This window comes from Dipodascopsis tothii (assembly GCF_038497935.1).
Source record: "Dipodascopsis tothii strain CBS 759.85 unplaced genomic scaffold V1510scaffold_17, whole genome shotgun sequence".
NCBI classification, from domain to species: domain Eukaryota; kingdom Fungi; phylum Ascomycota; class Lipomycetes; order Lipomycetales; family Lipomycetaceae; genus Neoaidaea; species Neoaidaea tothii.
In genome coordinates, this window is record NW_027118001.1 from 65,566 (window position 1) to 90,205 (window position 24,640).

The 24,640-nt window shown below is 69.6% G+C and overlaps 11 protein-coding genes across 11 annotated transcripts; 6 read left to right on the top strand and 5 right to left on the bottom strand.

Moving 5' to 3' along the window:
- Positions 1 to 28: 28 nt before the first annotated feature.
- V1510DRAFT_417738 (uncharacterized protein) lies at positions 29 to 770 on the bottom strand. The gene has a single exon (XM_066934003.1). It carries the CDS (start codon positions 644 to 646, stop codon positions 86 to 88), a length of 561 nt encoding a protein of 186 aa, XP_066788597.1. The 5' UTR covers positions 647 to 770; the 3' UTR covers positions 29 to 85.
- A 781-nt stretch (positions 771 to 1,551) lies between these two features.
- Positions 1,552 to 3,091, top strand: V1510DRAFT_435297 (Pex12 amino terminal region-domain-containing protein; the record flags this gene model as incomplete). The annotated part of the gene is made up of 2 exons (XM_066935547.1): positions 1,552 to 1,716; positions 1,746 to 3,091. The coding sequence occupies 2 exons, from the start codon at positions 1,552 to 1,554 to the stop codon at positions 3,039 to 3,041; spliced, it is 1,461 nt and encodes a 486-aa protein (XP_066788598.1). The 3' UTR covers positions 3,042 to 3,091.
- A 2,768-nt stretch (positions 3,092 to 5,859) lies between these two features.
- Positions 5,860 to 7,441, top strand: V1510DRAFT_417744 (uncharacterized protein). Its single transcript, XM_066934004.1, has 2 exons — positions 5,860 to 6,076; positions 6,108 to 7,441. The coding sequence occupies exons 1-2, from the start codon at positions 5,936 to 5,938 to the stop codon at positions 7,368 to 7,370; spliced, it is 1,404 nt and encodes a 467-aa protein (XP_066788599.1). The 5' UTR covers positions 5,860 to 5,935; the 3' UTR covers positions 7,371 to 7,441.
- Positions 7,442 to 9,294: 1,853 nt separating this feature from the next.
- On the top strand, positions 9,295 to 10,829 carry V1510DRAFT_417747 (Glutamate/Leucine/Phenylalanine/Valine dehydrogenase-domain-containing protein). The gene has a single exon (XM_066934005.1). It carries the CDS (start codon positions 9,386 to 9,388, stop codon positions 10,757 to 10,759), a length of 1,374 nt encoding a protein of 457 aa, XP_066788600.1. The 5' UTR covers positions 9,295 to 9,385; the 3' UTR covers positions 10,760 to 10,829.
- Positions 10,830 to 11,102: 273 nt separating this feature from the next.
- V1510DRAFT_403420 (uncharacterized protein) lies at positions 11,103 to 11,358 on the top strand (the record flags this gene model as incomplete). Its single annotated transcript, XM_066932169.1, has 2 exons — positions 11,103 to 11,190; positions 11,222 to 11,358. The coding sequence occupies 2 exons, from the start codon at positions 11,103 to 11,105 to the stop codon at positions 11,356 to 11,358; spliced, it is 225 nt and encodes a 74-aa protein (XP_066788601.1).
- A 3-nt stretch (positions 11,359 to 11,361) lies between these two features.
- V1510DRAFT_430527 (uncharacterized protein) lies at positions 11,362 to 15,305 on the bottom strand. The gene is made up of 3 exons (XM_066935374.1): positions 14,980 to 15,305; positions 13,715 to 14,948; positions 11,362 to 13,297 (listed from the first exon to the last, which is right to left on the bottom strand). Exons 1-3 carry the CDS (start codon positions 15,155 to 15,157, stop codon positions 11,506 to 11,508), a joined length of 3,204 nt encoding a protein of 1,067 aa, XP_066788602.1. The 5' UTR covers positions 15,158 to 15,305; the 3' UTR covers positions 11,362 to 11,505.
- A 213-nt stretch (positions 15,306 to 15,518) lies between these two features.
- On the bottom strand, positions 15,519 to 18,612 carry V1510DRAFT_417755 (ribonucleotide reductase). Its single transcript, XM_066934006.1, has 2 exons — positions 18,297 to 18,612; positions 15,519 to 18,263 (listed from the first exon to the last, which is right to left on the bottom strand). The coding sequence occupies exons 1-2, from the start codon at positions 18,313 to 18,315 to the stop codon at positions 15,730 to 15,732; spliced, it is 2,553 nt and encodes an 850-aa protein (XP_066788603.1). The 5' UTR covers positions 18,316 to 18,612; the 3' UTR covers positions 15,519 to 15,729.
- A 921-nt stretch (positions 18,613 to 19,533) lies between these two features.
- On the bottom strand, positions 19,534 to 20,938 carry V1510DRAFT_417757 (N2227-like protein-domain-containing protein). The gene has a single exon (XM_066934007.1). It carries the CDS (start codon positions 20,877 to 20,879, stop codon positions 19,674 to 19,676), a length of 1,206 nt encoding a protein of 401 aa, XP_066788604.1. The 5' UTR covers positions 20,880 to 20,938; the 3' UTR covers positions 19,534 to 19,673.
- Positions 20,939 to 21,865: 927 nt separating this feature from the next.
- V1510DRAFT_417759 (ribosomal protein S5 domain 2-type protein) lies at positions 21,866 to 22,969 on the top strand. Its single transcript, XM_066934008.1, has 2 exons — positions 21,866 to 22,096; positions 22,129 to 22,969. Exons 1-2 carry the CDS (start codon positions 21,930 to 21,932, stop codon positions 22,916 to 22,918), a joined length of 957 nt encoding a protein of 318 aa, XP_066788605.1. The 5' UTR covers positions 21,866 to 21,929; the 3' UTR covers positions 22,919 to 22,969.
- Positions 22,906 to 23,636, bottom strand: V1510DRAFT_417763 (pinin/SDK/memA/ protein conserved region-domain-containing protein). The gene has a single exon (XM_066934009.1). The coding sequence runs from the start codon at positions 23,568 to 23,570 to the stop codon at positions 22,959 to 22,961; it is 612 nt and encodes a 203-aa protein (XP_066788606.1). The 5' UTR covers positions 23,571 to 23,636; the 3' UTR covers positions 22,906 to 22,958.
- Positions 23,637 to 23,688: 52 nt separating this feature from the next.
- V1510DRAFT_417764 (PHF5-like protein) lies at positions 23,689 to 24,529 on the top strand. The gene is made up of 2 exons (XM_066934010.1): positions 23,689 to 23,817; positions 23,851 to 24,529. The coding sequence occupies exons 1-2, from the start codon at positions 23,709 to 23,711 to the stop codon at positions 24,078 to 24,080; spliced, it is 339 nt and encodes a 112-aa protein (XP_066788607.1). The 5' UTR covers positions 23,689 to 23,708; the 3' UTR covers positions 24,081 to 24,529.
- The last annotated feature ends 111 nt before the right edge of the window (positions 24,530 to 24,640 follow it).

The following is a 24,640-nucleotide window of genomic DNA, read 5'->3' on the forward strand; positions in this document are numbered from 1 at the left end:
TACGAAAGGAGCGCTGGGGAGGGGAGGCTTATCGTTATAGAGACTTTGTATTTTATGACCATGTAGTAATGCATTACGTTCGACGCTACGCGGCGACGAGCCGGAGAGAGGGACCGGACGCGCTGACGACTTCGACGACGCGGACGCCCTGGAGAAACTCCTGCGCGGCCTGGTTCCAGTAGAACTGGCGGACGCGGCCGAGGTCGGCGTACGAGTCGACGCAGAGAAAGGCCATGGGGCGGTCCCAGGCGAGGAGCTGGCGCTGGCCCTGGACCGTGGCCGGCTGCTGCGCGGCCAGGATGGCCAACGTATGGCGATCTTCGGCTGGGAGCGTGCCGGCCAGCTCGCGGAAGTGCCGGACCGCGGGCTTGGCCTTCTCGGCCTTGCACGAGACCACGAGACGCAGCGTCCGCAGCTCCGCTGGCGGCGGGGACGCGTCCGCTGAGCGGCGGGTGGCGGCCGTGGACTTCTGTGGGCGCGCAGCCGCCGGCACGGTCCACGTGCCGCGCACGTCGATGCCACGGTCGTTTGCGCCGCCGGTCCGGGTCAGCGCGAACCCGCGCGAGAGCTTGCGCAGCGCGGCCATGACTGTGTACTCGTAGAGCGTGCCGTTGAAGACGGTGGACTTGCGCGAGAGCTGTTTCATGTCGGCGTAGCGGAGATACGTTTCGATCGAGTCGTGCAGCGCAGGCAGAGACGAGTAGGACCGGGCCACGAGGTCGCCGGCCGCAGCTGGCGCGGCTCGGCGCACGGCCGCGGCCGCCGTGAACGCCAGGGAGACCATTACGGAAGACGCGGGCGCGAATTGGATTTGGGTGCATGCGGCACGTGACCGAGCGAATTAGGGCTCAATTAGGGGTTGCCGCGTCCCCAGGCGCGGGTCTGTCCGGGCGCGTCCGGCAGCGAGCCGCATGCCGTGCGGCATATAGCCGCGCGGACGAGGGTGCGGATGCGGGCGTCAGTCTGTCCTGCCCGACGGAGAGCCGCCCGACGGGAAGCTACCCCGACGAAATCGCCGCGAAGACTGGCCGCATGTATCTACGAGCGTCCGGCGGCTGTCCTGCCGCACTCGCTGTCTTAGGTAGTGAGCCGCACTGTATAGCATATAGCATATAGCCGCACAGACACGGTGGCCCCAGTGTGCTTCAGCGAGCGGAATTCGCCTGCCCGTAGTGCGCCACGTCGCAGCAGATTCTCCGCGAAGCTCGGTCGCCGACGGCCCGCGCCACCGGCGGGTCTGCCCCCCCGGCGTTGGATCCGCCCGGGAGAGCTGCCGCTGGGCATGAGCCGCATACCGTGCGGCATGTAGCCGCACAGGCCTCGGTGTGCTCTGCGAGAGCAGTTTTCGCCTGTCCAAAGACACCACCTCGGCGGAGTTGCCGCCGGAGGCTCACGCGTGTGTCTTAAGCCTCCGGCTGGACCTCGTCGAGGGCAGCAGTCTCCGCGGTTGTGCGGCTCGCGGCATACAGCCGCACCCGCCGGCGGGATAGGGGCGGCGGCGTCACGTGCTCGTGCGGCGCTCAAAGCACCCCGCTTCGACCGCCTGCCCGCATGGACCGACACGACGACGACGCGCGCGGGCGGCTGGCGCGGCTGGCGTCGTGGGCCAAGCCGAGCCCGCCGCTCCGCAACGGCCAGCTCGACGCTGCCGAGCTCGACGGCGAGCTCGCCGAGCTCCTCAAAGGCCGACTCTGGGATTGCTTCAAGTACTTCAAGGTACGTCTGTCGCGGGCGCGCTGACGCAGACCGGGATCCGAGACGCCCACGAAGCCGAGCTTGGCGTGCTGCTGCGGGCTGTGCTCTGGAAGATCACCGTGTGGGATCATGCGGCGTCGTACGGCGGCATGCTCGAGAACCTGCGGATCGTGGACGCCCGTGCTAGCAACGCACGCCGCGAGGCTGCCGCCACGCCGAGCACGGCGCAGAAGCTCGGGCTCGGCGCGGTAGCCGTGCTGGGCGAGTACGCGTGGGCGCGTGCGGCGGACGCCGTGCGCGACGGCGAGGGCTGGCGGGCGACCGCCCGCGCGGCCATGGACCGGGCCGAGGCCGTCTATGCGGCCGCCAGCCTGCTCAACTTTGTGTCGTTCGTGTACGCCGGCCGGTACCCGAGCCTTGCGTTCCGGCTGCTGCGCGTGCGGCTGGTGTCGGCGACGCGCATGCTGTCGCGCGAGGTCAGCTTTGAATACCAGAACCGGCAGCTGATCTGGGACGAGTTCACCGGGTTCGTGCTGTTTATGCTGCCGCTGCTGCACCTGCCGCGGCTACGGCGTCGGCTGGGCCGGCTGCTGGGGTCGGCCGGCGCTGTGGCCGCCCGGCTGCAGGAAAAGAAGCCGCCGGCGGCAGGCCCGCTGGCGTTTCTGCCGGAGCGCGTGTGTGCGATCTGCTACCACCTGGACACTCAGGCGACGACGACCGTGCTGGCGCCGTCCGGGGCTGGCGCGAACGACGTAACGAACCCGTACGCGGGCGAGTGCGGCCACGCGTACTGCTACGTGTGTCTGACGACGCAGATCGACGACCAGGAGGGTGAGGGCTGGTCGTGCCTGCGGTGCGGACAGGTGGTCACGCGTGCAGTGCGGTGGCGGGGAGACGAGGGGGGTGCGAGCGCCATCGACGAGAAAGGCATGGACGAGGACGAGGACGAGGACGAGGACGAGGACGAGGACGAGGACGAGGACGAGGCCGCCGCCGAGGGCGATGACGAGGCCGACCTCCACGCGCCCAACTCGGACGGCGCCGCCGGCGACAGCGGCGACGACGCGGCCGACGCCACGCTCTCGGCAGCCAGCTCGTCCTCCGGCGTGCTTGTCTCCAGCGTCTCGCTCTCGCCAGAGCCGGCCCAGCTCCCGGCCGAAACCTCGCCTGTCTCGGCCGGCCTAGCGCGCTCGCCTGTCCCGGCCGGCCTAGCGCGCTCGCCTACCCGGCCATCCACCGGCTCGTCCGGCTCCGGCTCAGCCAGTCACACTGTCACCGGTGACGACAGCGTCGTGTCCGAGTCGCACTACGACACCGCGGACGAGAGCGAGGGCCCGTGCGGCTGAGGCGCCTGCAGGTCCATGCACGGACCTGCAGGTCCATGCACGTCGCTGCGCGTCCATGCATGTCGGGTCACACGCGGTCACACGCGCCTGTCACGGCCCATTAAGCTTTGGCTGGTCTGTGACGGTGTGTTGTCATGACAACCGACGTATATTTATCTATTGCTCCCAAAGCGCGTCGGCCCGCGAAATTGAGATCACACGCGGCCGCCCCGCCGGCTCGGTCAGGCCGCGTCCCAACCACGCCGGTTCTGATCCCAGCTTTCACACCCCGCGGCTCGCGCTCGCTTGCCGCGCCATTTATAGCCCAGGCACACCCGGCCGCACCCATCTCGCCTGTTTTCTCGTAGCGGGTGAGCCATGGACGCCAGCATGTACCCCGACCAGCCCGCTCAGGCCTCGGACGAGCGCATTCCGCTGGCCACGCTCAGCGGCAACCTCCCGCAGGTCGGCGACAAGCTCGCCGGTAAGCACTTAAGCGCGCCGTGCTGACGCCAGCCGCCATCGGCAAGAACATGAGCCTGGCCGAGCTCTCGCACCGGGCGTCCGAGATCCTGCGCGAGCTGGGCTCGAGCGACCGCGCGGCGCGTGCGCGCGGCCGCCCGGCCGGCCACCTGCCGGGCGCCTGGCGCGCCGACTGTGCCACCGACCCCGAGCTGGCTGTTCCCCGGACGCCGCGGCCAGCGCCGCAGCCCGACCGCGACGACGACAGCGCATACTTCTCGGACATGTCCGCCAGCCCGATTCGCTGCTCCGGCGCCGAGCGCTCGGGCCTCAGCCCCGACCCGGCCGTGTTCTACGACCGGTACCGCCCGGCGGCGTCCGCCGACGGCGGCTATGTGGCCCCGCTCGAGCTGGCCCTGCGGTTCGGCATGGCCCAGGACCCGTTCACGGTGATGTCCGACTACCGCTTTGGGTCGCCGCTCGTGCCGGCCCACGTTGACGCCGAGCTCGAGTGTCTCGACATGCAGCTCGACGTCGACCGGCTCGTCGACTCGGCCGAGCTCTCGGCCGAGCTGGCCCTGCACGACGAGTGCGAGTCGTTTTGCCGCGCGGCGGCCACCCGCGGCGCCGGCACCTACGAGAAAGCCGAGGCCTACGAGCTGTCGCTGGACTCGGTCGTTGACCGGATCTGGACCTGGCTCGACGGCGTCGCGCTGCCGCCCCGGACAGCCCTGGCCGCGGCCGCCGCCGAGGCCGAGCGGCCGCCGCAGCCGATCGTGTGCCCGGTGCCGCTGCGGTCCGAGCAGATTCTGATGGCCCGCCGACTCGAGGTCTTTATCGACCGCTTCGACGGCGCGGCCAGCCCGGCCGCCCCCCGGGCCGCCCGCTCCTCCGCGCCTTCTCCTCTCCCTCCCGCCGGCCCGACCGCCGGCCTGGCCGGGCCTGCTCTGCCCATGCTCTCCTACAAGGACTTTGACGGCGAGGCCGACTTTGTGCCGCTCATACCCGATACCTTTGCCGGCACGTCCGACTCGGCCACCGAGTCCACGCTCGAGCGGCTCGAGCGCAAGCTCGGGTCAGTCCCGGCCGAGTCCTCGGCGGGCACGTCCGAGGGCCACACGCTTGACCGGCGGGCGATGGTGCACCAGCTCGTTGACGAGGTCCGCACGAGCCTGTCGGTCACGGACCACCTGCATGAGTGCCTGGTGACCAAGCTGATGCTGCTTCGGAGCATGAAGCTCGACGGCGAGGCGGTCGACCAGCTGCGCGAGATCGTGCTGCACGCGCACGCCCAGCGCGCGTACCAGAACAAGGACCTGATGATGATGGCCGGCATGCTGCTCGGCGACAGCGCTGCGCCGGAAAATACCCTCGACCGGCTGATGGGCTCGCCCGAGTCCAGTCTGGCCGACGATACCTGTGCGAGTGTGGCGTGGCCGGCGCGCGCCGATACCCCGCCGACGGCTGAGGCCGCGGCTGCGACGGCCGCCGACGTGCGGCTGGTGCCGGCCGAGGACGACGCCGACTGCAGCGGCTCCGACAGCCGGCTGTTCCAGTTCTCGCCGGCGTCGGCCGCGGCCGAGACCGAGCCGACGGTGGCCGAGAGCGGCGTGTGCGCGCTGCGGCGGCCGGCGGCGCGGCCGACGGCACGGCCGGGGTCGCGGCCGCGGTCGCCGCCGGACGCGTTCTACGACAGCTTCGAGAGCCTGGACGACGGCCCGGCCTCGTTCGACGACCTCTACCAGTACGGCGTGTTTGAGCGCGGCGAGCTCGGCCGCGCGCGCGAGCCGACGCCGACACCGACGCCGCGGGCGCGCCGGCGAACCCCGCCGCGGGCGGCGTCGTCGCCGGCGGCGCCCAAGACCGCGTGGCCGACGACATGGCGGCCGCCGACGCCGATCGCGAGCGAGCGGGGCGCATCGAGCGCGCACAGCGCGCGCAGCGAGCGGTGCCCCTCCGCGGAGTGGCCGTGCGTGGCCGCCGAGCCGGCGCCGGCGCCTGTTCCCGACCTGACCCCGGACCTACCCCTGGACCCGCCCGCGCCCGACGGTGCTGCCGACGGCGCCTGCGCCGAGGCCGCCGAGGCGCGACGCGGTCTCTCTGGCTACGCGGGCTCGCTGATCCGGTTCTGCTACGACACGATCACGGGCCCGACGCTGGAATCTGACGACATATGGACGATATAACGAGTTTTGGCTAGAGCCGCACGGCGTGCGGCTGCGCACGGGCCCCTGCACGGGCCGCCGGCCCGCATGAGCCGCACGCGCTGCATGAGCCGCACGAGCCGCACGGCGTGCGGCTTCTCACGTGACTCCCGCGTGGCCCACGCGGCCACGCGGGCCCGCCGCCCGGCGATCGCCCGCGGCGTGTATGTACGTACGAATGGATAGTGCAGCGTGGGCGCCGGGAAATATGTCCCACCGTAGCCGGAGACCTGGTCATCCGAACACCCAATGGCAGCCGATAGCGCGCCGCCCCCCGGAGCCCCGCCGGCTCGGCCGCGGGTCGCCGTGGTCGGCACCGGCCTGGCCGGCCTGGCCACGGCCTACTACCTCGGCCGCGACCGCCGATTCGACATCGAGCTCTTCGACTCGGTAAGTGGGCACCCACCGCCGCTGACCCCAGAACCCCACCATCGGCCTCGACGCGGCGTCGCTGACCGTCACGACCGACGCCGGCCGCCGCCGGGTGGACGTGCCGATGCGCAGTCTGGCCGGCGGCTACTACACAAACGTGCTGGCGCTGTACCGCGAGCTGGGGCTGCGGCTGGAGCGCCAGTGGTACTCGTTTTCGTTCAGCGCCACCACCGACGGCACCTACTACATCCACCAAGGCCAGGGCGGCTGGCGGGGCACGCGCCTGCCCGGGCGCGTGCGCGCGGCCGTGCGCGATGCGGCCGTGCGTGCCCGCAAGGCGCACACCGCGGGCGGTGCCAGCTCTGCCGCCCGAGCGGCGGCGGCGGCGGCCGCGGTGTGGGCCGCCTGGGCGAGCCGCACGCTCTTCATTGCCGTGTGCTACATCTACTTCACAGCGCTCTGCCTGGCCGTCGATCCGCCAGCCGACATGTCGCTCGAGGCCTTCCTCGGCCGGTGGCTCGTGCCTGCCTGGTTTGCTGACCGGTTTGTGGTGCCCATGTTCGCGGCCATGGGCACGTGCACGCTCGAGACCATCCGGAAAGCGCCGGCACATGACGTTGTCATCTACAAGCGCCGCACGTTTCTCCAGCCGCACTTCCACCTGCGCGACAACGTCCGTGCGGCTGTTACTCGGCTGTTGGTAGACATCCCCGCCGATCGGCGCCACCTCGGTGTGGCGGTGGAAAACGTGGCGCAGCGCCACGGTCGCTGGACGCTCCGCGCCGGCGGCCGCGTCCACACGTTCGACCACGTCGTGCTCGCCGTGCCGCCGGGCGTCGCTGCCGCCATGCTCACCGACGAATCGGACTACGTGCGCCAGACGTTGATGCCGCTGCTACAGGCCGTCAAGTCGACCGTGGTCGAAGTCTGCGTGCACCAGGACCCAGTCGTGCTCGCGCATCTGCATCCGGACGACGTCTCGGACCTCAACTTTGTGATCGACGGCGACGCTATAGAGTCGACCCACGTCCTCGGCCATGGCGTGTTCCAGACGACGAACCCGGTCGTGTCGCCGATGCTGTCGGGCGTGCTCGGCCGGTCCGTGTTTGAGCGCGTGACGCGGTCCGCCGCTGTGGACGCACTGGCGGACGAGCTGGCGCGCCGCAACGCGCGCGGGGCCGCTGCCGACGCGTCAGGCCTCTGGGTTTGCGGCTCGTGGGCCTGGCGCGGCCAGGTCCTGCTCGAGGGCTGTGTGACGAGCGCGCTGGACGTGGCCGCGGCCGTCCGCGCCGCGTCGCCGAAAACTCGCTAATGCATCTCGCTTCTGCATTTCCACACGCCCGGTATCACGTACTTCCTACCGCTAGCTGCGGCTCGCGCTAGCCCACTGGCCCGTTCTAGACTTGCGCCACACCTTATTGCGCCGCACCCGCCGTTATCTCAACGATCTGGACAGCTGTTCCGGCTTGGCTGCAGCTGTTCGTCGCGTGCGGACTGATACGATGTGCCTGCATATGACTGCGTGGCGATAGCCGGTCGTAGATAGAGCCGAATGCGGCGGCCCGGCGGACGCCGGAAGGCTGGCTGTCGTGGCTGCCAGCCTGGGCTGCCATGGTTGCTGGACAGGGTCGTGGCCGCCGCCGACGGCGCCAGTGGAGACCACCAGCGTGGTGGCGCCCGTCACGCGCGCTGCCGTCGCGCCAGCGCCGTCAGGCGTGGTCGCCGCGCCAGCGCCGCCCCGCCCGCAGCTATCTCTGGCTGATTGCGCAAGCGACCATCTTCCGATGGCAGCGACCCGCAGCCAAGACGTCGGCCCGCCGCGACCCGTGTGGGCCGGCCCTAGACGGCTGGGCAGCACGGGTGGCGCATACGCGAGGCCGGGGCCGCGCCGGCGCTACAGATCGGACGTTCCGTCGAACAGGGCAGACGCCCAACGCCCCAGGCCGAGACGTGCGTCACGAGTCGCGGCGGTGGCGGCCGGGCGGCCGCGGCCTGACGTGGCTGGCGCTGCTGCCGCTGGGGCGTCCGCCAGGCCGCTGCGCAGTCTGGCCCGCCGCAGCCACCGGCATCCCCTCCGGAACCCGCCATCGCAGGCCGCGACGGCACCCCCCGGCCGGCGCTTCCGGCGGAACTGCCGCCCGCCCCAGACTCGAGGCCCTGGGCCAACGGCCCGCGTCGCCAGTAGCGTCGGTCTAGAGGCGCCGGCGCCCGGCCGGCGGAGGACAAGCGACATCGGCGTCCGCCGCACTAGCCACTAAGGACTGGTGTCCGCCGCCGACAACCGGATGAGTCACAGCGGTGCAAATAGCCGCACACTAGGGGGACGGTGGCTGCCCGTGCGTGCGCCACAACCCCCACGGATCTGAGTCCGGCCAGGTCCGTCGGGTCCGCCGGTCACAAGATGAGGTGGCGCCACACCGTCATGCTGTGACCCAGGTGGGATGGCGTACGGGGCGTCTGCAGGCCAGCCGCCGGCCCGTAGGGTTTGCGCAGATCCCTCTAGGGTTCCGGGTCCCCTGAGGGTACCCGTCGCACGTACGTAGGGCACCCGTAGGGCCCGCGGCCGCCCGCGCTCGGCCGCAGCAGCCGCGGCTGGCCGCCGGCCGCCGTCCGGCCTCGGCCTGGCGTCGGCGGCGCTGCGTCAGGAGATCTGGAGCGTAGCCGGCGCTAGTAGCGCACTACGGAGGGCCGTGCTAGGCCGATGGTTCTGCAGCAGGCCCGACGTCGGCAAGCCAGATCAGGCAGGCGCGGCACGGCCGCCGAGCGGCGGCCGCACGCAACCGGCGGCTCGGCGGCAGCTGGCGGCGGCTCGGCGGGCCGGCCGGTGTTTCAGAGATTGCATCGCGATAGAGCGGCCAAAGCCGACGGCCGGCCACGGCAGCCCTCCTGTCCAGCGGCGGCCGCTGGCGGCCACGGCGGCGCGGCGGCGGCCGTGCCAGCGCGTCGGCGGCCGGCGCCGCCACGGCTGCGCTTGGGCGCCACGCGGCGCACGCGGCGCACGCGGCTCGTTGTCGATTACTCACCCCGGGACATGTCGGAACAAGACGCAAGCCACCAGGCGATAAGGTCCTGCGGCCGCGTCCGCGCCCGCAGCGGGGCACGGGGTGCGCGCGGGGCCGCGGGGCGTGCCGCGCAGGCGGCCGCGTCTGGCCGGGCCGGCGCGGCAGCGGCCGTGCCGCCGGAGGGCTAGCGGGCGATAGGCGGCGGTTGGTAAAAGTCAATTGACTCATAGCCCAGGACAGCACAAGGAGCCGACGCGGCAGATAAAAAGGCCGGGGCCGGCCTCCCGGCGGCCGTCGCAACTTGCACATCCCGCACATAGTCACCATGGTCCGTCCCTCCGAGCCCGAATTCGAACAGGCGTACAACGAGCTCCTGCTGACGCTGGAGGACTCGTCGCTCTTCCAGAAGAAGCCGCAGTTCCGCAAGCTGCTCCCGGTGATCTCGGTCCCCGAGCGGGTGATCCAGTTCCGGGTGGTGTGGGAGAACGACGCCGGCGAGATCCAGGTCAACAACGGCTTCAGAGTGCAGTACAACTCGACGCTGGGCCCGTACAAGGGCGGCCTGCGGTTCCACCCGTCGGTGAACCTGTCGATCCTCAAGTTCCTTGGCTACGAGCAGACGTTCAAGAACGCGCTGACGGGCCTGTCGATGGGCGGCGGCAAGGGCGGCTCGGACTTTGACCCCAAGGGCAAGTCGGACAACGAGATCCGCCGGTTCTGCGACGCGTTCATGCGGGAGCTGTCGCGCCACATCGGCTACAACACGGACGTGCCGGCCGGCGACATCGGCGTCGGCGGCCGCGAGATCGGCTTCCTGTTTGGCGCGTTCAAGCGGTACCGCAACTCGTGGGAGGGCGTCCTGACGGGCAAGGGCCTGTCGTGGGGCGGCTCGCTGATCCGCCCGGAGGCGACCGGCTACGGCCTGGTGTACTTTGTCGAGCGCATGCTGCAGTACGCGCTCAAGACGGACTCGAAGGACGTGTTCAAGGGCAAGCGCGTGGCGCTGTCGGGCTCGGGCAACGTGGCGCAGTACGCGGCACTCAAGCTCATCGACCTCGGCGCCATCGTCGTCTCGCTGTCGGACTCGAAGGGCACGTACGTCGTCAAGGGCGACGAGGGCTTCACGACGGCCGAGATCGCGGCCGTGGCCGACGCCAAGCTGCTGCACCGCGACCTGGTCTCGCTGACGTCGACGTTCGTCGAGTCCAAGTTCACGTACCACGCCGGCGCGCGCCCGTGGACGCTGGTCGGCAAGGTCGACATTGCGCTGCCGTGCGCGACCCAGAACGAGGTCTCGGGCGCCGAGGCCGCCGCGCTGGTCGCCGCCGGCTGCCGCTACATCGCCGAGGGCTCCAACATGGGCTCGACCATGGAGGCCATCGACGTCTTCGAGTCGACGCGGCGCTCGCTCCCGGAGGGCATCTGGTATGCCCCGGGCAAGGCCGCCAACTGCGGCGGCGTGGCCGTCTCGGGTCTGGAGATGGCCCAGAACTCGCAGCGCGTGTCGTGGACCCGCGAGGAGGTCGACCGCAAGCTGTTCGAGATCATGTCGACGTGCTTCGACGTCTGCGTCGAGACCGCGAAGGAGTACTCGATCGAGGACGACGCCTCGAAGCTGCCGTCGATCGTCAAGGGCGCCAACATCGCCGGCTTCATCAAGGTTGCCGACGCGATGACGAACCTGGGCGACTTCTACTAGCCGCGCGGGCGCATGGGTAGCAATAAATTGGCAATAAATTGAGCCGCACCGTGTGCGGCGCATCTGATAACAACGTAACAGCGTAACAACGGGCAGGGCTAGGGCCGCCGCAGCCCGTGCGGCTCCAAACCAGCCCTAACCCTGGGACGCATCCGTCGATCGCCAGCGCACCGCCGCGGGCAGTGCGGCGTCGCACAACCGCCGCAGCGCAGAATGCCCGCGATGGCGCGCGCTCACGTGCGCTGGCGCACGATTTATAATGTGGTGGGTTACCCGGCCCTCCGCCGAGCAGCGGGTCCTTTTAAGCCCGGCACGCCCTCCTCTGGCTCCACACAATCTCACGATGGCCGACCACGAGTACCTCTTCAACGTTGCTATGTCCTGCTCGGGCTGCTCGAACGCGGTCCAGCGCGTGCTCAACAAGCTCAACGGTAAGTCCTCCGCCGCGCCCGCTGACCCCAGGCGTCTCCGACATCCAGATCTCGCTTGACGAGCAGTCCGTCCGCGTCAAGGCCTCGGACGCCGTCTCGTACGACACCGTCCTCGCCACGATCAAGAAGACCGGCAAGGAGGTCCGCTCGGGCACCGTCGTCGCCTAGCGATAGTACATAATGCGTGCTCAATTCCAGACCCTTAGAATACATAATCAAAAAGCAACAGACAAAATGTGTGTAGAAGAGAACCAGGGCGTAGACATACAGGTCAAAGTACAAGATAATACACGGCGGGAGCGCGGCCGGCCCCGCCTAGCCGGCGTACTCGCCGCCCGAGGCGTCGCCGACGTCCGAGCCGCCGACGTCGTCCGAGCCGTCCCACTTGGCCAGCGCCGGGTACTGCTGCAGCAGCGACAGCGGCAGCCAGTTGACGGCCGGGTTGGGCGCGCCAACGGCCAGCAGGCCGTTGGCGCCCGGCTGGCCGACGTACTGCTGCGCGTACGCGCCCTGGCCGAGCAGCGCGTCGTAGTTGCGGTCCGCCGAAGCGTACTCGCGAGCCTCTTCCTCGAGCAGCGGCCGGATGCACTCGCGGCCGGCCTCGGACCGAAAGTGCCGCCCGAGCGCGTCGGCGCGGGCAAACTTGCGGCCGCAGCCCCAGACGCCGGCCCCGTTGAGCAGCTCGCCGCGGCATTCGAACTTCTTGACGCCCGTGTGCAGCTCCTCGTGGCGCTTGCGGTCGTGCTGCCGGGCGAACGCCTTGCCGCAGACAGTGCAGACAAACGGCCGCTCGTCGGTGTGCGTGCGCAGGTGCGACCGCAGGTTGTACGCCCGCGTGAACTTCTTCGAGCACAGCGTGCACGCGTAGTTGGCCGGGTGCCGCTGCACGCGGCGGTCCGACCGCGACGGCTGCGCCAGATCGAGGATGTAGTCGCGGTTGGCCGAGGCCGAGCGCCGCCGCCGGCCGGCCGAGCCGTCCCGGCGGCCCTCGGCCGACGGCGACCGGCTGACGCTCCCCCGCCGCGACCGGTCGTCCTCGTCCGAGTCGTACTCGGACCCGTACGACGAGTACTCGCTGGCGACGCTGCTGTCGCGGCTGTGGCTGCTCGTGGTCGACGACCGCGACCGGCCGCGCGACGGCGGCAGCGTCAGCGTGTTGTTCACCGCGCCGTCGTAGCCGAGCGACGACTCGGACTGCGACCGCCGCCGGTATCCGGCCGGCGTGCCCGGCGCCAGCGACGCCGGCGACGCCGCCAGCGGCGGCGCCAGCCCGACCATACCCGGCGCCAGCCCGTCCGGGCCGTACTCGGACACGTCCTCGATGTTGATCTCCGGCGACGGCGTCAGCGGCCGCGGCGACAGCCCCGGCGGCGACAGCACCGGCGGCGAGATCACCGGCGGCGACGTGTGGTGCGCGCCGAGGTCCAGGCCGAGCCCGCCCAGGCCGCCGTCGCCCGAAGGCTCCGAGATCGTGAACGCAAACATGTCCTCCAAGTCCGTCGACAGAAACTCGCCCGGACCGTCCATCGGCAGCGGCGACGGCGACGCCTGCACCGACCCTGGCGACTGGCCAAAGTCCGACACCGCCGACAGGTAAGGCGAGGGCGCCACGGACGAGTACTCGCTGTGCACCGACGGCGACCGTCCACGGTACGCCCCAAAGTCGTGCACCTGCAGCATGGTCGGGTCCGTCGTGGCCGCGCCGGCCGCGCCGTAGCCGTCCTTGTCGACCGCGAAACTGTCGGCCAGGCCCGTGTCCAGGGACCCACCGCTGAAGTACTTGAACAGATCGCCGTAGGCGCCGCTGTCGGGCGACTCCACGCCACCGGCCACAGCGCCAGCAGCACCAGCAGCGCCTGGCAGCTTGCCGTCCCCGCCCGGCACCGTGGTGAAGTCAAAGAAGCCGGCGCCGACGGCGCCGAGCCCATTGCCTAGAGCGGCGTCATGGCCGTAGCCGGGCACGCCGGGCGGCGGCCCGGGCGTGCCGCGCCCGGAGCCGTCCTCGTCGTCTGTGAGTGGTCTCTGGTAGCTCATGGCCACCTTCTCGCGATCAGCTGCGTCGTTGCGTGAGTGTCGGCTGATGAGGTCGTCGCGGCGGTCGTGCTTGCTTTGAGCGGCGTACGACGATCGCCGGGTAACGCGGTGGGACGCCGGGTAAGCGATGCACGTGATCTGCTGTGGCTGGCTGCGTCACGCTGCGCCGCTGCGCCGCAGCGCTAGCGCCAACGCAGCGCCGAGCCCGCTTACGGCTGCCACGGCCGTCAAAGTGGGCGGCGGGCAAGCGCGGCTGGGCCGCGAACAGGCCGGGGGAGAATGCATACACAATGGTGCGCCGCACGATGTGCGGCTGCGGCCGCCGTGCGGCCGCGCTAGCGGGGGCGCAGCCGGGGCGGAGCAGTGGCGGTGCAGCTAGCGCGATGATGCAAACGCCGCACGGCGCCGCGCTAGGCCGCATGCGGCCGCGCGCCCGCTGCCCGCGCGCGCCGGTCTGGGGCGCAGCTCGGCGCGCTCGAACACGCCGTACTGGAACAGGTCGTCAAACGTGCGGTCGCCGCCGGAGGACGAATCGAAGCTGTCGTAGCCGGCGGGCGAGGTGCGGGCGGTGTAGGGCTTGCACGCCAAGCCGGAGTCTTCCTCGGCGTCGGATACCGACGCGCCGGAGGCAGCCGCCGGCGAGAACTCAAAGACGGCGGACGAGACAGACGACGCGGACGAAGCGAGCGAGACCGGCGTGGGCGCGTCACGTGGGGGGACCACGATGGCGAGCACCGGCCGCGCCGCACGCCGTGCGGCGCACTCAGCCGCACCCCGCGCGGCCTCCTGCGGCGCCGCACGCCGTGCGGCGCCCTCGCCCGTCCCCGCCAGCCCCGTCGCCAGCGCCAGCAGCTGCTCGCTCTGGTACGCGCGCTGTGCGTGCGCCGCGCGGATCGCCGCCGCCAGCCGGCCCACCGACGGCTGCAGCGAGTCCGGCGGCAGCGCCAGTAGCCGGCTGACCAGCTCGGCATACGCGTCGTCCGTCGCGCACACACTGTCGTGCACGGCCGCCACCAGCGCGTCCGGCCCGGCCGACCACTCGCTGGACAGGTCCGATTCGGACTCGCTGTAGCTGCGCTCGACGAGCGCACCCGCGCCCTGCGCCCACGGCCCGGGCGATCCGCGCTCGTCCGCCGCTTCCACCAGTGCCTCTAGCCGGGCGGCCACGTCCTTGAGTGCCGGCCGCTGCGGCGCCGGGCTCGCCAGCGAGCAGTCGACCGCGCCCAGCCACTCGCGCACGGCCCCGTCCGTGTCCGCCTGCAGCAGGTCTTCCACCTCGGCGTAGATCTGCCACGACCCAGCCGACTCGTCCCCGGCCGACGCTTGCGGGCTCGCCCGCGCGTCCACGTACACGTCGGCCTCCGACATCGGCACCGACACCGGCACCGACGCCGGGATAGACACCGGCAGCGAGCCCTGGTCCGAGAACGGGTCCGCCCACGAGTCCGCGAACGGATCGGACCGCTCGGCCACCTCGCCCGAGTCGCCGAACGGATCGGCCGGGTCGCCGAACGGGTCGGCCACCGCAGGCCGCGACCACGCCCGCCGCGTGCTCAGCGAGCACGTCGTCCGCCGGTCTACTGCCGTCGCGCCGTCGTCCCAGCCGTCGTCCGTGTCCAGCGTCCGCAGCATGTCCTCCGCCCGCATCGACAGCTCGGCCAGGCTCACCCGCACGCTGCACACCGTCGCCACCGACACGTCCGCGCGCCGCACATTCGCTGAGGCTGCCGTCAGCCTAGCCGCGCCCACACCTACTCTTGCGCGACGACGCGACAAAGGACACGTTCTCCTTGGACTCGTCGAAGCTCGGAAACTCGACGCTGTCCACCTCCAGGGCGGTCACCGGCCGTGGTGCGTCCGCGAACGCGTGCACGAACTCGGCCCGCGTCCGGTCAAACTCCACCATGTCCTCGTAGTACGACTGCCTGTTCATATCTCCGTCGCTCGTTCGCTCCGTCTCGGTTCGTTCGTCGGCCAGACACCCCGCCGCGCCCGGCACCTCTTCTACGGCTCAGCAAACGGCCGGCCCGGCCAGCCACGCGTCTGCCCACCACGGCTGCCCTCGCCCCGGCCACGTTGGCACGCGGGCCGAGCCGCCCGCGTGGCTCGGTTCCGTGCGTCGGCCCCGGCGACGCGCCTTGGGAGAACACGTCGCGTTGCCGTGGCAACGCTAATGCCTCATTTGCACCTCACCCGGCCGGGACCGCCAGCTTGCAAACCGGCCGCACCGCCACCTGCGCCGCCCACGCGCCCGAACCGCGCCCCTGGACCCGGCCCGCCGGCGTCGGGGATTATTTCTTTGTCAAGTGGAGAATGAACTTGTCATTGGCAATAAGAACAGGAGCAAGCTGCAAGCACTATGAAATCTAACGGCAAATGAAACCAATAATTGTACAATATTCAATCCGAATCCGAAATGTCAAACGGCCAGCGCGGCTGCGCGGCGCAGCCGGCCAGTGGCGGGGAGCGCGCCAGGCCAATCTCCCATGCACAGGCGCCCGCGGCTCAGCCCGAGCACATCTCGCACGCCTCCTTGTTCTCGATCGAGCAGGCCAGCACCTTCTGGTTGTAGATGTCCATCTCCTCCTCCGTGCGTTCCTCGTCGTTGGCCGCCGGCTTGGCCTTGGGCTCGGGTGATCCCGGCAACGACACCGCCTTGTTCTCGAACAGCTGCGGGCGCGAAGTCATCGGCAACGCCGACGGGTTGCGGCCGCCGACCTGCCGGAACGTAGTCTTGCCAACCGTGGCCGCCTTGGCCACGTTGGTGTCCACCGTCTTGAGCGCCTCCTGGTCGATCGTGAACTGGATCGGCGCCGACGCGGCCATCGTGCGCAGGTAGTACATGCCCGTCTTCAGGCCGCGCTTCCAGCCGTAGAAATGCATCGACGTCAGCTTGCCCATCGTCGGGTTCTTGATGTGGATGTTGAGCGACTGGCTCTGGTCGATGTACGGCGAACGGTCCGCCGCCATGTCGATGATGTGCTTCTGCGAGATCTCCCACACCGTCTTGTACAGCGCCTTGATGTGCGCCGGGATGTTGGGGATGTTCTGCACCGAGCCGTTGTCCGCAATGATCCGCTGCTTCATCGTGTCCGACCACAGCCCGAGGTCGACCAAGTCGCGCAGCAACCACGGGTTCACGATCTGGAACTCGCCTGCGAGCACACGACGCGAGTAGATGTTGGACGTGTACGGCTCAAAGCACTCGTTGAAGCCGAGAATCTGCGACGTCGACGCCGTCGGCATCGGTGCCACCAGCAGCGAGTTGCGCATGCCGTGCTTGGACAGCTTCTCCTTGAGCTCATCCCAGTCCCACAGGTCCGTCGGCGTCACGTTCCAGAGGTCGTACTGCAGGTTGCCCTTGGACGCAGGCGATCCCTCGTACGTCTCGTACGGGCCCTCCTCGACCGCGATCTCGATGGACGCTTCCACTGAGGCGTGGTAGATTGTCTCGAAGATCTGGATGTTGAGCTGCTTGGCGCCGGGCGAGTCGAATGGCAGCTTCAGCGCCAGGAACGCGTCCGCCAGACCCTGGACGCCAACGGCAATCGGCCGGTGGCGGAAGTTCGACCGCTTGGCCTCGGGCACCGGGTACATGTTGATGTCGATGATCTTGTTCAGGTTGCGCACGACGACCTTGGCCACGTCGTGCAGCCGGTTGAAGTTATAGAACGAGCCCTCCTCGTCGTTTTCGACAAACGAAGGCAGCGCCAGCGATGCCAGGTTGCACACGGCAACCTCATCCGGGGACGAGTACTCAACAATCTCCGTGCACAGGTTCGACGACTTAATCGTGCCCAGGTTCTGCTGGTTCGACTTGCGGTTGCACGCGTCCTTGTAGAGCATGAACGGGTTTCCAGTCTCGGTCTGGGCCTCGAGAATGTGGTACCACAGCTTCTGGGCCTTGACGGTCTTCTTGGCGCGGCCCTCCTCCTCGTACTTGTGGTACAGAGCCTCAAACTCCTCGCCCCAGACGTCGGCCAGACCAGGGGCCTCGCTCGGGCAGAACAGCGACCAGTCTCCGTTGGCCTCCACACGGGCCATGAACAGGTCGGGAATCCACAGGGCGTAGAACAGGTCGCGGGCACGCACCTCCTCCTTGCCATGGTTCTTGCGCAGGTCCAGGAACTCAAACACGTCCGGGTGCCACGGCTCGAGGTAGATGGCAAACGCACCAGGGCGCTTGTTGCCACCCTGGTCGACGTAACGAGCCGTGTTGTTGAAGACACGCAGCATCGGCACCAGGCCGTTGGACGAGCCGTTCGTGCCGGCGATGTACGAACCAGCCGCACGGATGTTGTGCACGTTCAGGCCAATGCCGCCCGCCGTCTTCGAGATCTGGGCGCACGTCTTGAGCGTGTCGTAGATGCCCTCGATCGAGTCGTCCTTCATCATCACTAGGAAGCACGACGACAGCTGGTTCTGAGGCGTGCCGGCGTTGTAGAGCGTCGGCGACGCATGCGTAAAGTAGCGCTGCGACATGAGGTTGTAGGTCTCAATCACGCGCTCGACGTTGTCGCCGTGAATGCCCACGGCCACACGCATGATCATGTGCTGCGGGCGCTCGGCGATCTTGCCGTCGATGCGCAGCAGGTACGACCGCTCCAGGGTCTTGAAGCCAAAGAAGTTGTACTGGAAGTCACGGTCGTAGACGATCGCCGAGTTAAATTCCTCGGCGTGCTTCATGACAGCTTCGTACGTCTGGTCCGAGATCATCGGGCACGGCCGATTGTTCTTCGGGTTGATGTACTGGTACAGATCCGTCACGACCTGCGAGAACTGCTTCTTGGTCTGCTTGTGCAGGTTCGACACGGCAATGCGCGCGGCCAGGACAGCATAGTCCGGGTGCGCCGTCGTCAGGTACGCGGCCGTGTCGGCGGCCAGGTTGTCGAGCTCCACAGTGGTCACGCCCTGGTAGACGCCCGAGATCACCTTCTGGGTGATCGCAGCCGCGTCCACATGGTCCGTGTCCAGGCCGTAGCACAGCCGCTGCACACGGGCCGTGATCTTGTCGAACTGGACGCGCTCGCGGCGGCCGTCTGGGGATCAGCGGCGAACGGCAGCGGACTTACCTCGCTTGTAGACAAACATTCTGATTTCTCGTTGCCCAGATAGTTCTGCTCAATTCAACACGGGACCGTACCACACGGGTCCTGCTCGTTCTCTGCCGGCGGTCTGACGAGTCCGCTGCAATTGAATTCGGCTGGATGCGCTCTGCAAGGTTGCGGAGAACAACGAGCGTGGGCAAAGAAAGAGAAAGCGAAAATGTTGAAGTGGAACTAAATGGAACAGCGCCAAAATTTATATTTGTCAGAACCCGCGCCCGACAGCTTAGTCATTGTCACGTCCACGCGTTTTATTTAGACATTTCGCGGACTGGCGCCGTCGCGACGGCCGAAAACGACGTAGATGACGATCGCGCGAACTATAATAACGTCGCGTGCGTCGTCACAGACGGCTAGCCGCCCGCCTGGCGACCGCGCGTGGCGGCCAGGAGGCCGGCCGGCCGCCGGCGCGCTCTGTGAGTGGCCGCCGCCCTGTGAGGGGCTGGCGCGCGCGCCGGGCGCGGCGATGGCTAGACAGGCCGACGCGCGCTGGGCGCGCTGGTGCCGCAGCCCGCCCGACTCGGCGGTGGCGGACGGGGCGGGCGCTGATGGGCACTGCCGACCCGGCGGACGCGCGGACGCGCGCGACGCGCGACGCGTAGCGTGCATGCCGCGCAGCCGCAGACGCGCTGCTGGGTCCACAAATGGGGTGTGCCGCGAAAATCGCGCGCGGCACGCGCGTGACGCGCGTGATACCGCGCTGCCGGCGCGCGCGGCGCGGTCTGGACGCGCGCGTGGCGGCGACACGCGTGGCGCTGACGTGCTGCGGTCGCGCCGATCGGACGGCGGCCGCTGAGTGGCGCCAGCCGCGGCCGACAGTCGGCCGGCGCGGTGCTGGCGCTGGGCCTAGGACGTTCGGCGCTGGTCGGGGTAGTGGACGCGCGGGCGCGACGCGCGCGGTCGGGTACACTGCTGCACGCGCCGGCGCCACTGCACGCGTATGCACGCGTCCGAGGCGGACCGGCCGGGACCGGCAAGGACCGGATGGGTCCGGGCGGGTCCGGACAGGTCCGGACCCACATGCAGGTGACGGACCGGCCGCATGCCGGTCACGGCCCACGCGACTGGTGCGGTGACGGGTCGTATGGTCAACCGCAGCCGCGTTCCAGCGCACCGGTCTCCGGACCGCCGGTCGTGTTGGGGATGCATCATACGTCTTGCAGCTGAGCGGCGCCAAGTGGGCAGCCGACGTCGCGATCGGGACCGCCTGCCCCTTGGTCGGCTGGGCCGAGACAGCCACACGGCGCTTGACTGAGTCGCCCGGCCCGCTCGGCCGCCTACGTCGCGGCAGTCGCTGCTGCCGTCTGCGTGCCTCGTCGCTCGGTCGCGAAACCAATGCATTCTCTATGTAGTGCGTCGCGCCGTCCAGCCCTCCAGGCCGTAGAACCCGTGCCACAGCTTCTCCGAGTCGGGCGTGTACTCGGCCTGCGCGCTCCAGCGCTTCTCGAGATCAAAGCCCAGCTTGGGCACGATCGCCAGGACCTCCTCGAGCGTGAACTCGACCTTCGGTGCAGAGCCGTACTTGAGCGGCCCGAAGTTGATCCACAGGCCGCCCGGCCGCAGCAGTCGGTGGATGGCCTCGATGTACTGGATCATGTTGGCCGCCGTGTCGATGAAGAACAGGGTCACGACCGCGTCGTACTCGTCCGCGATCTCGGCAAAGTCGCCGTAGACCACGCGCAGTCGGCCCTCGGGCTCCGGGGCCACGTCCGGGAACGTCACCGGCCGCAGCTGGTCGTCGGCCGCGGCCTGGTACGAGAACGTGTGCACGTACGGGTAGATCGTATGGGCGTCTTTGGCGCTGTGCAGCACAAACTCGGTCCCCAGCAGCATGAGATGCGAGTACTCGTTGGCGACCGTGTCGAAGCCGCGGTGGCAGATCTCGTAGGCTAGGCGGCCGACGCCGGCGCCGGGCACAAGCACGCGGCGGCCGGCCGGGTCCGGGAACTCGGCCGTGAGCGCGTCCAGGATCGGCGGAAAGGTGATGTCGCGCTCGACCTTGCCGTCGGCGGACCAGTCGCGCACAAAGTGCTTGAGCAGCTCGACCACGCGCAGGTGGCGCACGGCCGCCGCGTTGGCCAGCTCGCCCGGCGCGACGTGGTGGCGGCGCTCGGCCGCCGCGGCGACGCGGCCGGCGACGTCGGCGTTGCGGCGCAGCGCGCCGTCGACCTCGTCCAGCCGGCTGCCGTAGCCGATGGAGCGGGCAAGCCGCTGGTGCCGCAGGCCCATGGTGCCAAAGAGCGTGCGGCGGCGGGTGTTGGCCCGGCGGGCCTCAGGACCGTACGCGCGCAGGCCGGCGACGGTGTCGACGAGCGACTGCCGCTCGGGGCTGGCGATCCGGCTGACGCGCTTCATCGTGTCCTGGAGAAAGTAGCGGACGATGGACGCCATGAGCACAAACACGACGGCGCTGACGACTTTGCGCGTGTGTTGGGGCCAGTACGCGGCCACAGCGGCGTACACCACGAGCACGACACACACCCGGCTCACGTACTCGGCGGGCCCGGCGGTCTCTCGCGAACGGTTGACTCGCGCGGCGAGCGACGGCATCGGTTCGGTGGATGGAGCCCACGTTCTGGCCGCGGCGGCCACGACGGCCCGGTCACGTGACGCGGCCTTGATAATCTGACCTGGCGCCCTCTGCTCGCTACATATTTATCCGATGGCCATCGTGCAGAACCCGTGGAACAAGCGGCCGCCGCCGCTGGTGGCGCCCATGAGCCGCCGCAAGGCGCTCTTTCCGGTCACCGTCAACACGCAGCCGGCCGAGCCGCGGCGGGCGGCGGGCGTGTCGGCCAAGCTGCAGCGCGGCGGCAAGCGCGCGGGCCGCGCGGCCGCGACGGGCGTCAAGCCGGCACTCAAGCCGGCACTCAAGTGGACGTACCGCTCGCTGCTGTACAACCGGTACACCGCCCGGTTCGTGATGGGCTCGGTCATGAAGACCGTGGCGCGCAAGTCTCGGCAGGCGGCGCTGCGCGCCATCGTCTACCGTTTGCCATTCCAGCTGCCGTTCATGAAGCCAGCCCCGAAGCCCAAGAAGAAGAAGGTGCACATCAACATCGAGTGGTGAGCGAGCAAGATACCCGAACGGAGCCGGTCGCGCGGAAACGCGATCGCGATACCCCTGTCGAACGGCGGCTCAATTCTTTTTGAATCTCACATTGTTATTTCCGATACCTTCTGCGACATAGCCGCTGCCATGTGCGCGGAGAATACATAGTTCAGCAAGAGAGAGAAGGGCCGGGGCCTGGAGACGGCTCGCGGCGCGCGCTGGAGGCGCCGGCGCACCCCCCGCGCGACTGGGGCGCCTGCGACCCGTCGCGCGGCGGCGCCGCCGCACCCGCGGGCGGGCTGGGCGGCGCGCCCACGTAGGCGCCGCGCGCGCGTAGAGCGACAGCTGCACGCTAACGCACGCGGGCGGCCCGAGCGCGCGCCGCAGGGCGTGCGGCGCTAAGCCGCATAGCGTGCGGCTCGAAACGCCGCACGGAGTGCGGCTCGCGCTGACATCACGAGAAAACTTTTGGATCAACGTCCACCACCCACCGCGCCCCCAATTCGCGCAGCCAGGCTCACACATCCGCAGGCCGGCAGCAGAGCACCATGCAGCGCGAACAGGTGCCCACGTCGATCAACGAGACCGAGTTCGTTCTACGCGCGCTCGGCGAGAATGTGCGCATGGACGGGCGAAAATTTGACGAGCGGCGGCCGCTCGACATCCAGTTCGGCGAGGACTACGGCCTCGTCGACGTCCGGCTGGGCAAGACCAGGTACGTGGCCCGCGCGCTCACGCTGACCCCAGGGTGCTCGCCCGCATCTCGGCCGAGATCGCCAAGCCGTACGACGACCGGCCGCTGGACGGGCTCTTCGTGATCACGACCGAGATGAGCCCGATGGCCGACCCGTCGTTCGAGGCCGGCCGGTACCAGGAGGAGGAGATGCTGATCTCGCGGCTGATCGAGAAGGCGATCCGGCGGTCGCAGGCGCTGGACACCGAGTCGCTGTGCATCCTGTCGGGCGAAAAGTGCTGGGCCATCCGGGCCGACATCCACTTTCTCGACCACGACGGCGGCCTCGTGGACGCGTGCTGCACGGCGGTCATCGCCGGCCTGCTGCACTTCAAGCGGCCGGACATCACCATGGCCGGCAAGGACATCACCGTGCACGACCCGCGCGACCGCGTGCCCGTGCCGCTCTCGGTGCTGTTTGTGCCCGTCTGCGCCACGTTCTCGTTCTTCAACAAGCGCTCGGCCGACAACACGCTCGACGAGGGCGCGCGCGACGCGCCTGCCGCGGACGACATGGCCGTCGACGACCCCGCGCCGGCCGTCCTCGTCGACGCCACGCTGCAGGAGGAGCGGCTGCGGCACGGCCACATGACCGTCACCGCCAACGCCAACCGCGAGATCTGCCAGATCATGAAGGGCGGGCTCATGCCCGTCGACGCGGCCACGCTGCTGGCGTGCACGACCGCGGCCATGCAGATCGCCGAGGACGTCACCAAGCTGATCCGCCGCCGGCTCGAGGAGGACGACGCCCGCCGTGGCACCGCCACCATCCTGACCGAGAGCCGCGCGGATGAGGACCGGTAGACTGCTGTATTATAGGCTGTACAGGAATACAAAAGCTACGTCATTCGTCGACCTCGTCGCCGTCGGCCGGGCCCGCCGGCCGCGCGCTGGCGCTGCGCGACCGGTCGCGCGCGCTCGAGCCGCGCGAAGCGCTCCGCGACGCGCTGGCGGCCGCCGCCTGCTGCGCCTCGATCGCGTCCTCCTGCGCCGCGCTCAGCCGCGCCGGCATGTAGTACAGCGCGGGCTCGGTCCGCGTCCGCAGGAACCCGGCCACCTGCGCCGCACGCGCGCGCGCTGCCGCCGCGATCTCGTCCTGCCGCCGCGCCCGCACGGCCTGCTCCTCGGCCGACTGCTGCTCGGCCTGCGTGGCCAGCGAGCGCTCGAGCTCGGCCCTCTCGGCGTCCTGCTGCGCGCGCACCTTGGCCTCGAGCTCTGCGCGCCGCGCTGCCGCCGAGCTCGACTGCCGGCTCTGCCTGTCGAACTGGCCGAGCGACGACAGCAGCGCACCAAACATGCGCTTGTTGCGCCCGCGGTCGCCGCCGTCCGCGCGCGCGCGTTTGCTGCCAGCCTCGGGCGACGCTGTACGCCGCTTGCTGGACTCGGGCGCGACTACCGCGGACGCGATCGCCCGCGGCCCGGCCTCCGGCTCACCCTCGGGCGAGGACGCAGTCATGTCGAGCTGCCTGGATCGCCGTCGATGGTTGTGGCGACGGCCGGTCGTGTGTGGCCAGGAGACCTTAGTCAGCCCGCGCAGTTACCCGGAATATCGCGACTTTTCTTCGTCCCGGCTTCCACGACACTCCTCAGCAACATGTCTCGCCACCACCCCGATCTCGTCATGTGCCGCAAGCAGGCCGGCATCAGCATTGGCCGGCTGTGCGAGAAGTGCGACGGCAAGTGCCCGGTCTGCGACAGCTATGGTAAGTTCGCGCCGGGAGATCGACTGACCGCAGTCCGGCCTACCACGCTTGTGCGCATCTGCGACGAGTGCTCCTTCGGCAACTTTGCCGGCAAATGCATCATCTGCGGCGGCCAGGGCATCTCGGACGCGTTCTACTGCTTCGAGTGCACCCGCCTGGAGAAGGACCGCGACGGCTGCCCAAAGATCATCAACCTCGGCTCGAGCCGCAGCGATCTTTGGTACGAGAAACGCAAGTTCAAGCAAGGCGGAACGCTTGGATAGGCGCCACGGGTCGCACGGCGGGACGCATTGGGGGCGTTGCGGTTATATGCCGCACGCCGTGCGGCTCACAGGGGTCGTGCACCGCCACGGCCGGCTCGGCGGCGGCGGCCGAGGTGGCGCGGCAGCTGCGGCTGCATGCGTCTGCCGACATGCGAGGCTGCTGCCGACTGGGTATCCCCGACGGCGGGCGCCAGAAGAGGCTCGTGCGGAGCCACGGGCGGGCCTCCGACGGCGACGTCCAGGGGCGCTCAGTCGGACCGGCGGCTGTATGATCGGCGGCTTTATGGTCGGCGGCTTTATGGTCGGCGGCTTTATGGTCGGCGGCTGGATATGTCTACTTGGTCCTGCGTCGCTGTCCGTGCAGCCCCCCTTGACGTAGGCGCCATCTGAGGCTCGTGCGCAACCACGGGCGAGCCTCCGGCGGCGACTCCGTCGAGGGTGGCTGCTCTTCGAGCAGGCGCGGCTATATGTGCAGCGGTCGCAGCCGCTGCCCGCAGGGCCCACCCTCGACGGAGTCGCCGCCGGAGGCTCGTGCGCAGCCACTGGCGGGCCTCCGGCGA